General features: G+C 35.9%; 1 protein-coding gene across 6 annotated transcripts in view; it reads left to right on the top strand.

The window, feature by feature from the left end:
• Nucleotides 1–13,260, top strand: part of DACH1 (dachshund family transcription factor 1) — a 367,284-nt gene that overhangs the window by 258,237 nt on the left and 95,787 nt on the right. For 3 of the 6 annotated variants that reach the window (XM_054220220.1, XM_054220239.1, XM_054220248.1), the window contains 2 exons: nt 2,933–3,068; nt 5,265–5,402. In XM_054220220.1, the coding sequence (XP_054076195.1) occupies nt 2,933–3,068; nt 5,265–5,402 (274 nt within the window). The remainder of the gene's footprint in view (nt 1–2,932; nt 3,069–5,264; nt 5,403–13,260) is intronic. The other 3 variants (XM_054220230.1, XM_054220259.1, XM_054220269.1) reach the window with 1 other exon arrangement.

The raw sequence follows: 13,260 nt of genomic DNA, 5'->3' as shown, positions 1-13,260 counted from the left end.
GATACAGGTGTCTGAAGTTTCATCTTCAGCTCGTGTGTCAAAACTGCATTTAAATACTTACATTCAGATATGTTGATTTCAAACTGAACCCTACACAGTTTCCTCATACTTAACTTTAGCAAAGCAGTCATTCACATTCTATTTATTTACTTGTTTATTTATTTATATATTGGGAGACAACGAGACTAATTACAGTACAAGCCAACACCAGGTTCTCTAAGGATACCTTTAATTAAGCGGAATTGAGTTTTTCCTGTAAGTGGACAAGTTTTAGGAAAAATAGTGGACAGTGGACACTATTCCTACGTGATCTCTATTGCCAGGTTTATAACGCAGTAAATTCTGTTTCTCTGCTGTGTCGTGTAGACTTACTTGTACAAAAGTGGCATTTTGCAGAAGTTACAAAATAGCTCTGATCATCTGGGTTATTTACTGAACAGATTTTTGCATATTTCCTGTCTTGAAAAATTTTAAAGTAAGTCTAAATGTAAAGTTAATATTTTACCACAGACAAAATCCATCTTTTCTACACAAAATCTCTAGTAAGGAAGACAGCTTATATTGATATTCCAGCACCATTAGTTTATCACTATGACTTTTTAGAGGTACAGACTATTTCAATCTATTATTAATAGCATTTTCATTTATTATTGCAGCTAGTTTTGATAAAGACAAAAAATTGCTATAGACTATATTATTGATTGTGGAATTATGAAGCAAGGATATAAAAAATGAGTTAGGGTATTAAATTAATTTCTTTTCCATTTCTGCATAGTTCCATCCCATGTTTTGTTGGGGTTAAAGGGTGTTTTACAAATGAATTGATAAAGCCGGTATATATAGTTTTCTCATAGAGTTTGTCTGCTCTGTCATATTATATGTGAATAAAACTCATTATCTTTTTTGTTTGTGCAGTAATTATATTTTGTTGTCCTGTGCATTCCTTTTGCTCTCCCCATCTCATAATACGTGCTGTAAAAGCGCACATAAATAAATAGGATAAACAAATTAAGCTGTTTAAATAAATTAATTTACTCTGCAGCTCTGTATTCAAATCTTATGTGCTCACTGGATTTCATTTTAATGAAACCCTTCTAAGAACAATACATTGTATGCCAAACAGTGAAATTATATACTAAATGAATGATTAAATATAGCGTGTTCCAATTTATACCAAATCTGTACGCTGTGCATGCTTAAATCCTCCTAAATCTAAAGAAATAAATCTTCTACATTCTGAAAACATCTGCATTATAATCCTCCTCTTGAATACCCAGTTCATGGACATATAAACACAATCAAAGTCATAATAAGCCTAGAGCTATGATGCAGTTAAACTATCCTCATCAATGTTTTTGACTTAAAAACCCGAGACTATTAAAGTGGAATCCACTTAAATGTCTTGAAACACTGCTCTGAAAGGTCTTCTCCCACTGCATCAATAGGCCCATTGAATCCGTTTGCAATCAGAATCTCAAGTTTAGCAAATATTTATTATAAAGCTTACCTGGAAAAAATCTATTGATTACTATAGTTGGTCATATTGCTAAATTTCATAGCAATGCATTCAACTAAATATTCATCTAGCTACTGTGCATGAAAAGTAATGACTGCTGCAAAAGCAATTTGCGGAGTGAGGAATGTGATGCTCTTTTCAGGAAAACTTGTAGGCATTTACAGCAGTAAGTTTTCATCTGTATTATTAAACACATACTAACTATATTTCATTACTGAAAGCTTTTAGTGAGTTGAATGTACACAGTTGTTTGCTTGTTTGTTGGTTTTACTTTGTTTTTTTTTTTAATTTTTTTTTTCATTAGGGCCAGGATTTCAATTATCAAAAGGAAAAAAAAAATCCCACAACCAAAACCCCCCTAGTTTGTAATTTTCAGTCCCCCCAGTAGATTTCCCTTATAGGAACTATTTACTTTTATCACTATTCGACCAAACCAACCTAACTCACACGTATTTTAGCAATGACGTAGAGTCTTGGGAGCTATTAGCAATAAAGAGGAAACTGCAGGGCAAGACAGAATTTTCTAGAAAGGACTGTTCCGCAGTCAGCTCCCTTTGTTTAGTGTTTCTGTCAAAGTTCTGTGTAAATATCAGATATATCTATCTGCTACATATTGACGGTTCTCACACAGCAGAAGTGTGGTTCAAACCATCACAGTCCTTGTGCTCAAATTTTCAAAATCAAGGAACATCTTGAAGTACGTCATAGCTCCTCGTGGCTACCATGCCAGGCCTCTCCCTGGACAGAAAAATGTGAATGGGTGTTTTTCCCCATTTTTAAGTAGTGATATAGCCACACTTTTCCAAAAAATGTGGTTTATTCTAGGTTTTGTGCTCCATGGTATCAACAGAGGTTTGGACTGTCAGCCACATTACTAACATAAGTTCAGTAGGGAGATTATATTTCCTTTATGATCCAGAGGAGTTCTGTAAGATGTCATTGCTCAAGAAGCCAGTTCAAAATTAAGATGTGGAGTAAAATTCAGTATAAGCTAAACCAACAATGACTGGTCTTTATTAATTTACAAAAGTACATTGGTCCTCGTCACGTAAGGCTGAGGTCTGTAAGCCAGTAAACAAAACGTATATTTCCAGTTCAACAGCATGCTGATAGAAGTGAGAAAAAACAACACTCAAAAGCAAAACAGAAACCTTATTTTTATAAGCAGTCCAGAAGGCAGTTTAAAAGCCTGATGGGATGAGCAGCGCTCACATTGCATACTAAAACATAAGGTCTCGTGTCCAAAAATTGCTACGTTTCCTTTGAGAATACTCTGCAAATCCTGGACACCTCAACAGAGGAAAGAATAGGTTGTGATTTAGGAGGGAGGTAGTGTTTAGGGACCTGATGTTTGGAAACCACAGAGTTTTAGTTTAACATTGCCTTTTTTTGCAATTGTTCTTTCCTGGGGTCTAGGAGCGTGTTCCAGACAGCCCTTCTCCTGCTCCTTCTCTTGAAGAGGGCCGAAGACCTGGCAGCCATCCATCCTCTCATCGAAGCAGCAGTGTGTCCAGCTCTCCTGCACGGACCGAGAGCTCTTCAGACAGAATCCGTAGGTCACATTCTTCTCCTTGTCACCACTTTAAATTTGATTAGGTGCAGCTGGTTTTTCTAATCAAAATGCCCTCGTCTTAAATAGATCTCATATGTATCATGTTCGGAAGTTCAGCTGCAATAACTATCTCCCAACATTATGTTCCCCAGTTTACAGTATCATAATATCTGTTACTACATTAACAGGTACTGATATAAACTGCCATCATGTCATATTAAACATAAAGATATGAGCTATGGAATACAGAATTGCAGCCGGGAAGCAATTTGCTAGATTAGTTTTTAGAACTGAACATATAGTGTAAACATTTTTTAAAGGAACTGAGTTTTATTTAATCTGGTTACTCTGGTTTGACGTCTAAATTGAATCTGACTTCACAAGCAACATTTTATGTGGCAGAATTGCTTGGTAAAGAGAAGAATTAGGTTAAATCAGTTTAAAAATGGGCATACTTTACGATTTTTTTAAATATAAAAATTTGTAACGGTGAGAAGTATAATACAGAGAGTATTATCACCTCATAGCTCACAAGGGGCAGAGTGAAATTATGCCACGGTGTCTCAGAGTGGTACCATTTTTATCAAGTCTCCATAGAGGATGTAAATTACATGGCAAAGACCCTGAATTCTATGATATTCCAGTGCAACTGCCTGGAAATTAACATTTAAAACACTTATTATTTTGTGCATATTTCCTTAAATTCATATTACACTTGTCCATTCCTTTTATTATTGCTCCATTGCGGGTTTTTGTGCTTTTAAGGCATCTTTCCACAGTGGCATTTGTCAGGAGGTGAAACTGGAGGATTTGGCATGCAGATAGAAGGCCATGAAATAGCTGTATGAAATACGTAGTCGTGTTGATTAGATGCAGCACATGTGTCTTTTAGACTGCTTCCTTTCAGGCTCTCCGCAGACTCAGGAAGCTGACTCCTCGTTGACCTTCAGATGAAAGATCTTTCATTACTATGTGATGAAAAATGACTTAGCAAAGAAAATAAATGAGGCCTGACCATGACAAGCTGAAAATTCTGTTTTCTTATCACTTGGACGATTCAGAGTGCAGATTAAACTGGCATCCCGTATACTGTTACCTGTCTATTTCGCCAGGTTTTTATGAGTTCATAAGTAAAGTTCTGGGAACAAACCTCACAACCCTGGATTTTTAATTTTTTTTTTAATTGACTGAATAGTAAATTTTTTTACAACCACTGAAGACCTTTTCTATTGTTCTCTAAATAAAAAAAAATTAAATTGAGAGATACTTATTGGTTTTGCTAAGGAATGACAGGGTTTTTTTTTTTAAGAAATGGTGCTGTTCAGCTTACTCTGCTTACTTATCAGGAGAGAGAGAGGAGTGGGACCTTTGCACATTATTTCTTCCCATGTGAACGTAACAGAGTTCCTTAAATACTGGATGACTTCAGTGACTTGTTTATTTATGAAATAACTTTTCTCTCCTATCTGATTTGGTAGCATCACACCTGATGCACATCTGCTTTTGTGGTGCCAGCAAGAGTAAGTTGACTACTACTACTATGGGTTACGTACAAAAAAATGCTTTGATGGAACTGGCATAAGCCGCTTGCAAATATGTATAAGCTACCTTATACGGATTTATGAGGTGCGTTTGAGACTCATGAAGGTCTGTTTGAGAACTGTTGGAAAGAGCTATCTGGTGATAGCTCTTTCTGATTTTTCAAGCTACCTGACGAGCCAATAAGCAATTCTGCTGTCGCGCAGTGTATTTTGAAAAACAGTGTTTATCACCTAGGAGGCCACAATGCTTCATTTTAAAAAGTTAGAGACTGCATATTAGGCATGCTAATAAACAAGAACTTTTGTACAACTAACTTCTTAAAAAAGTAAATCAGTAAGTATCTCAAGTAGAACCTTCTATTCTTTTTTGGTTTGCTTCATTTTGCCTTTCAGTTCTTGTTAAATAAGCAAGAAAATGTTTGCAAATATCCAACTTCATCCAAAGATACTGAATTCTTCTTTTTAAAATTAATTATTTTAAACCAGAAGTAACAGGAAGAAGCTCTCCCGCTGCGTGGATACTGATAGCACTAATTAAGTAACTTTGTGATTGTTAGAATTCTTGTATAATTAAGAGGAAGACGACATAAAATAAGCACAAAAGTGTATTGTTAATATGACGGCTCATTTTCTTTCTGCCTGCGCTTGTGTCTAGCAGCTGTCCATCAGAACGGGCTATCTATGAACCAAATGCTGATGGGTTTGTCACCTAATGTCCTGCCTGGACCTAAGGAGGGTGATCTGGCTGGTCATGACGTGGGACATGAGACAAAAAGAATACACATTGAGAAAGGTAATATGAATATTATGATTTTACTGTTTCAGCGTAAAACAAGTACTGTCTCGACAGCTAAACAGTATTATAATTGTGATTTTTATTTTTTTAATTGGGATATTTTATCTTTATTTTTTATTTTTTCACAAATTATAACAGGCTGCTAAATTTCTTGATTCTTCTATTTTGTGGTCCTTGAGATTAATGAAGAATATTTATATGAGGGAGGAATTTCTTAAATATTACAGAGAGGGATGAGTGAAAAACAGTTTTATATTACTATTGTGTCTCTGGCCCTTATACAACACTGTTTAGGTATTAACTTTCTGTCTCCATCCAGTTGACTTTAATGACCTACTTCCCAAAGGGACTGAGCACCGTGAAAATTAGTCCATGTGTGCAAAAAGGAAAAAGGCTAATACCAAGCCATTAAATTAGGGAATTGCATAAAATGAGGCTGGTACACATTATATAATGGGATTTAAATTTAATTGAGTATATGACCAAAGTGTTTGATCTAGGTGAATAGTCCACATGCACTTATGCTGATTATGACACCATTTCATCTCTGTTGGTATTCAAAGTTAAGTTCCTGTTCAGGGTTGTTACAGGGGATTTTGGAGGGGTGGTGGTGGAATTTCCATGTGTTATGTTTACTTAATATATGTGAATTTTAACTGTTACGGACTAGAAACATTTTCACGAAAGAGAGGTTAGTAATATGACATATCCTTTAAAAAATATTCCTTGGGCTTATTGGAAAAATCAGTTCTTTGAGCAAAATGAGAGGAAAAGTAAAAGGTATAATAGCCAGCCATTGAAACAGAGCCAGAGAAACTGCTGCAGTAATGAAGATTCCAGAATAAGACATTTTGTGCCATATTTTAACAGCTACGATACCTTCTCTGCCTTGTGTTTGAACACTGAGATATGAAAAAGAATTAAAATCTGGACTATTCTATTCTGGACAGGTGGCATTTTTAATAGGATTACCAGAAAAATTAATGGAAACAACATTTCTTTTATATAAACCATTTAGTTTGGTTCATTGCACACACAACCTGTTTTAGCTTATACTATGCCCTCACTCAGCCCCTGCAAATTGTATCCCCGCTGTGAAGTATGATGTGATCAAATAGGTTTGTTTTGAATTTCCATAAATGATTTTATTTCAGCCTTTGAAGTTACTCGTTTAAGTGTAATCAGACTGGTAAATCCTGCAAAGAGAAGTACATATTAAGAATTGCTACTATTTTCTCATGTCATTCAGTCTTTTTGAAAGCTTTGTTTATAATGGTACCCCAAATGTATTTTCCAATCTGTTGCCAGTTCACGTTTTTGCAAGAAACGCTCTCGGTAAAACTGCTGAGAATTCCCTTTTTTCCTCAGTCCTTGTTTAGGTCAAACCACCTATTTCTTGTTCCTTTTACCCCCTCTGTTCCAGCCTACTGAATTAATGGTAAATATTCATGGGCTATCTAGATTGATAGGGTATACTAAATTAAAAATTGTTTTCTGTCATGACTACATTTATCATGTCTCACATACCAATCTTGTAACTTTAATACTAATCTAATCTGTATTAAAACAAGTGATTTAACTTAGAGATATTTGTGGAGATAGTAATTATCTACTTCTGTCACTGTGAGCTTGCAATCAGATTCCCAAACTGTTGCTTACCACTGCAAATCAGTCAGAATGCAATCATATTTAAAGATGCAAACAAACATATGTAGGTGGTGGTGCTCTTACTGTTGAAACCCCATCACCTTCATCATCTGATTCAAAAGAAAAAGAAAGAGGGGAAAACAGAAATTCCGAATAAGTATCACGAAACATTTGAACATTATTATGTTTTCTTCTAAGCCACTTTTGTTGGCAGAAATCTATCAGCTGCAACTGAAATGGCTTTAAATTGAACCTGGGAGAACCTGGGAGATCCTACCTGGTAAAGAAGGCCCTGTCTTTTCTCTTCTTGTCCCCTCTTCCATTAAAAAAATGAAAACCAAAAATCTCGGAAGTGATCTGAGCTCAGGGAAAATTTATTTACAGTCAACAGAGAATTTAAAGAGGCAAAGTTATAACAGAGACAACTGATCAACATACCAGATTTTGAAAAGACTTAGCATATGTCAGAGAGGTGAATCATTTGTCTAACCTGATCTATGAGTTGGATACAGGAGAGAAAATACCATTTATCTATTATAAACGCAAAAGAAGGGAGCTAATTTACCCAGTCCACTCAACATAGTGTAATACATTTAGAAACAGTTCTTTGCCACTTGCAAACTGAATACCAGTTTGAGGGTATCCAGTCTTTCGAAGATTATATGCATTTCTATTTAAAATTCAGCCAGAATCATTATAGGTGGCAAGAACTTATTTTACTGGGGTGGTTTAAACTACCAGTAAATCTCTTGTGCCATTTTGTTTGGATTTTCTTTTATTTGCCCTTAGACTGTGTTCAAAATCTGTTCTCAGGTTCTGGTGTGCACAGCCTTGAGTGACCTCAGCTTCCACTGGAGTCAGGTTGTCATTATCCCACCAAGGATTAAATTAGGTTCTATGTATCTGATTTGCTGCCTATTAAAACTGGAAAGTTTGCATGGGGCTCTGGGTCGATATTTGTTGCAGGAAAACAGGAAGAGTTTCTGTTCTCAAAGATCGTGTGTCAACTGTTGGTGTTGGGAACATTTTCCAGCTGCTGACTCCAGAGGTGCAACTTGGCCACGTCCTAGCCCTAGCTTCATGTTGGGGCAAGACGCAATGTACACGTCTGAAGTTCCACCCACTCCCTGGATTCCATGAGAAGAAAACTTAGATTTGCAAAGGGTTATGTTGTGGTCCAGCCAGGTTCCTGGTCTGGACTCAGGGGGACTGCAGGAGACACTGCAGAGGACTTCTGCCCCACAGTTCATACATAACTCAAGATGTCGCTATCTGTATAACCGGAGAAGTCAATTATCCTACATTTCCAGGACTTTTTCCTTATTAGAGCATAACAGATTTCCCAAATTTACTGAAAGCAGGCTGTAGGACTGCAAATGATCCTAGGAAGAAGGGAATAAGTTCAAGTACACGATGTTAGTTCAAGTACTTGACAGCCATCATCAAAACCAAGTATATAATTTTGTAACCTGTAATTATGGACTGTTTAATGATGCACATGTGGTTTTATTAGATCAGATTTTGCAAGAAGGACTTACATGAAGTACAGGAGCCATATTAGAAAAGATCCATTCAGTTTTTTACATTAAAATTAAGGCTCTGAGTCTTTTCAGGTGAAGTAAAGTTCCTATGACTCAAAGAGTTTGCTCTAGATAGTCCCTCAGTTTTGGTGAGGTATATTTTATCACTTATGCTGCTCAGCTGTTATCTGAGGTCCTGCAGATCTGCCATTCTGAAATTGTGAGAAGTGTATTTTTGATGTTTTCTATGAGGCTGAATACTAATTCAGCTCTTCGGCAAGGTTGTCTGTTAAATCTAGAAATAGCAGGAGAACCTAAGGGCTAGGCTGCTGAATCCTGGTCCTCTTCTTACTCATTGATCTGAAGGGTTCAAAATAATCAATGGCTTGAAAGTTAACTACACACCCCTTGGAGATGCGGATCCTAATTCCTTGTAGGCAGAAGAGGGAACTGAACTTGGGAGACATTTCCTGGGCACTATCCCTAATCACTGTGCTTTGTGCAAAAGAGGGAAATATATTTTTCCGTTGTCCCTTTGCCCTTATGACCCAGACTCTGGTCATATGGGATCTGCAAGGTGGAATTTATAGCTCAGTCCTGTTGGCATAGTTTATCTATTTACTAGCTCCCTATGATTTCCTTTCGGCAGTCTGCAGTTCTACTTGTTAACTTCATTAGATCCCAATTTGCAGTACCTGGTTTGGGTAAAGTTAAGTGATGTTGGAGGCAGTGGATGCTCATAACACCCCCTAACTGGTACCTGCCTGGCAATACCTACCCTATACACTATATAGGAATGCAAGATCCAGTTCACTTCAGCCCAAGATTCCCTTTTAGGGGACAAACACCTAAAAGTTAGTTGCTTCAACACCAAATTTAGATGCCTAAGTGTTTTATTGGATCTGGCCCTAGGGCATCAGATTAGAATTTTCTGACTGCATCAATTTATATTTTTTTAGATTGACACCAACAGCAAATGAAGCCTGAATGTCATGCTTACATTTTAAATTGAATACGTTATTTGAGGTGTTATGGGAAGGACACTCTGTTGTTGAAAATGTGCATGCTGTTTTCTATAACAAAATATAAAATATTCACCATGGTCACAAAAGAAGCTAAACTATTTCTTCTGGAAAAGCTTTTAAGCCACGATATTAATGGAAATTTCTTAAGTAATTTTCAGATAATCAACAATAACTGCTTCTTGACTACTATGATAGCAGCAATTAAAGTATAACTTTATCAAATCCACATATTAAGAAGTCCCATTCTTTCTCTCTGTTTTTATTTTATGTTCCCCTGTAGAGATGTGAGCAATCTTAGACCTCTGGCTAATATCTTATAAAATAGAATACTAAAATTCCAAAATATCCTTAGTGCAAAATCGAAAATAATTTAAAGATTCCAAAGTTATAGTTAGAATTGTAATTTCCTGTTAGCAGTCATGCATCAAAAAGGGAACTAATGATAAGTATGTCATCCTATATAGTTAGGTATTCATTCCGCATTATCAGCAGTAAATTATTTTATAATCTATACATAGTGCAAATATATATCAAGCTTGCTTATTCACCTTAATAAATGTAGAAACATTGTTGAATATATGCTCAACAGTATGAGCTTATCCACCTTGATAAATACAGAAACACATACGAGTATGCTTTTATAAATACGAAAGCCTCAAAGGAAGTTTTAGCGTCAACAACAATTCTCTTCTATCTGAGCTGTCCTCTAGCAAAGTCAGCAAACAAGCGATCTGGAACTTTGCTTAAATTCTGTTTCTGGTCTGTGTTATTTTAGTTAGTTCTCTGAGAAAGCCCTTTTTTGAAGAGAGTTGTTACCAGTTGACCTACAGAGGAATTTTCATTCACAGTTCTGCTGTCCAGCTGCTTGTGTTAAGATACTTTATCTGTTCGTTTTCATTTGTGTATACATACGTGCACACAGAAATACTTACACTATATGTTTATTTTAGTGAATATTCCATTTTAATGTAACAAGAACAATATAAACAGAACTTGACGGGTGTATATATGCAAAAATATTTACAGTTGACACATTTAAGGTCTACATTCTTACTTCAGTTCTTAAATATTACATATTAAATTATAATATATTAGATTGTAATTCCTTAAGATAGTGAGTTCAGGCTATGTGTTTATACATCATCTAGCACATTGTGAAAGTGATCTTGATTTGAGCTTTAAATACTCCTCAAACTCTGAACAGATAGGAGTCAAATTTGTAACCTATGACAGATAATATAAAGACCCACTAAACGAAAGGTTCAAGAAAGCTGGTATCACCAAAATAACCTTTAGACACTCTGGTTGTTGGCGTGTCTTTTCACTCAGCCCAAGAGGCTCAAGAATGCTTAAAGTACATTAAAAACTATTACAGTTAATGGACTACAAAGGTGAAAAATGAAATTGCAAGTTTTTTCATAATGGGCTGTTCTTTACTAAGAAGCCAGAAAACATCTCTTTTTGTTGCACAGAAAACACAGAAGCCTTTCATATCCTTGACTAGGATATGAATAGTATGTGTATGCAAGAAGGAGCGCAAAGGTAGTACAAACTTCTGAAAGTTTTTTCTCAGCAAAATATTGGATAGGAATATTTCTAGAGAGTCTAACTAAGCCATCCTCCAACCAGGCTGTTCTTCTCCAGATTTGTTTGCTACTAAGGACCTTTATTCTGCTAGGGTAGTATTAGTTTTGACACAGTTTATGGGAGATCTGCTGTACAGTTTTCACTTCACTCATAACGTTCACATCAGTTCCAAAACATTCCAGGTCAACTGGGCTCATTGCAGCAAAAGTACATATGTGCATACCACTTATTCTATACTTACAGTGACTCAAACGCATCTTGGACATGCCTAACTTTCTGAATACACTCAAATGAGTTACATGTATACAAGAAATCCAGAATGTTCTAAATCTGTTAAAACAACTCTGCATATGCAGTTTCTTTGTGCCTTGTGCCCCAAACAGTTCCCCGAAGGTACTTTTTTCTTCTGTGTCTTTTCTTTTTTTCTGTCTTTCTTTTCAGTGGTCATTATGTGTCCTTCATGTAATAGATATTTGAATAGTCTTTCTAGTCTTTGATGGTCTTTATACATATCGAGGGGAGTGGAGCTAAAAACCCCTTTGAAATAGTTTGTGTGCTCATTTTCGTTTTTTTAATGAAATGTTAAACAGAAGATGTAATCATAATGGATAAGATGTTCAAAAGAACTTTTCTTATCATGCTACTACATTGCAGTTTTAAAATCATCAGTTCCCTTTGTGTTTGCTGCTAGGAAAGATATGTTATAGGGAATGAAGTTGACGAAGTTATGGCTGTTCCCACTAAGAGAGGATGCGTCCCATAACACCATGAATATGACCACACAAACACGGTTCTGTTTCTCTAAAGTAGCTATTTTTAGTTTTCCATTTTGCTAGCTAAAAAATGCATTTGCAAAAGAAGGAAAGAATACATGATGTGTCTAGCTGCCCTAGAACTGAATTCTGAAGACATTAAGAAACATATAATTGTTCTGTAAGTTTAATGGGAATATAGAGTCATACATCTTTCTGAAAACACACTTGAACGGATGCCCTGGCTTTAATGGAAGAAAACACTTACCTTCTAGGGGTTTTTTGTACCACTTTATGTTTACAGTTGCTGTTACGGAAATTTTGTTACAGCAAAATTTTAAGAATGTCTTCCACTTGAGACTACTTGCGGGAACTCTTTCAAAAGTGCTAATAATCTGCCCTGCATTTAGTTTTAAGTTTTCTCTAAGTTGTTCAAACGCAAAATACCAAAAAAATCAGTTTTGAAAAGCCTTTACTGAGAATTGCGACCTAGAGATAGATAGTATTTCCTTGAAATAGTATGGGTAATTTGTATATAATTATTAACTTATTTTTTATGTTGTTACTCTATTGTTACACTATTTCCACATAATCTTTTTCAGATTTTTGTTCTGAGAAATAATACGGTTCTTACAGATTCTGCTAGCATTGCATCTAATGTATGGTCACAGTGAATTCTCAGAGATACTTCATTCCCTGAGTGCAGAGGGTTCGGGTTTTTCCTCTGAGATGGAGCAGTACTGTCATAGTTCAACAAGAAGCAGTTTTGATTTATTCCTACCTTTCAACTTGCTGTTGTTGAAAAAGCTTCTCCACTTTGAAGGTGCATCTAACATCTGGATGATTGGCATCAGTTTTTTCACTATGCTATTTAGGAAGATACTTTGCAAAATAATCACTGATTTTATACCTCTAAAGAGGTCTGTCTTTGGACTTGAAAAGCTTGGTTAGGATCCCAAAAGACTGAGTCGGGAAAAAGTCTGCCTTTCTGCTTGCTTCTCCTTCACCCGGTTCTGGTATAAACTTCTTTAGTTTGGGTTTTAGAGATGAGTCGTATCTCTGATCTTTCATGTAAGCTAATGGAGTTCACTAGACTGATTCACACTGATTCTTTAAAATTTTGGAGGAGATAGTGCCTTCTTAGCCATAAAACTCCCAAGCAGACTAGGTGTAATTAAAAGCTGAACTTGAGCTATATTTGTCAGATGGAATATAGCTAGATTTGAAGTTATGATGGTCAGAAGTCTTTTAAAAGAAGTAAATGGTAAAACCAGCATAACATATAGCTGAAAGCAACACCATAATGGGGAAGAGGATGTCTTGG

Source organism: Rissa tridactyla, chromosome 1 (genome assembly GCF_028500815.1).
Source record: "Rissa tridactyla isolate bRisTri1 chromosome 1, bRisTri1.patW.cur.20221130, whole genome shotgun sequence".
In the NCBI taxonomy this organism is placed as follows: domain Eukaryota; kingdom Metazoa; phylum Chordata; class Aves; order Charadriiformes; family Laridae; genus Rissa; species Rissa tridactyla.
The sequence above is the reverse complement of the archived record's forward strand: the minus strand, read 5'-3'. Positions and strand labels throughout refer to the sequence as shown.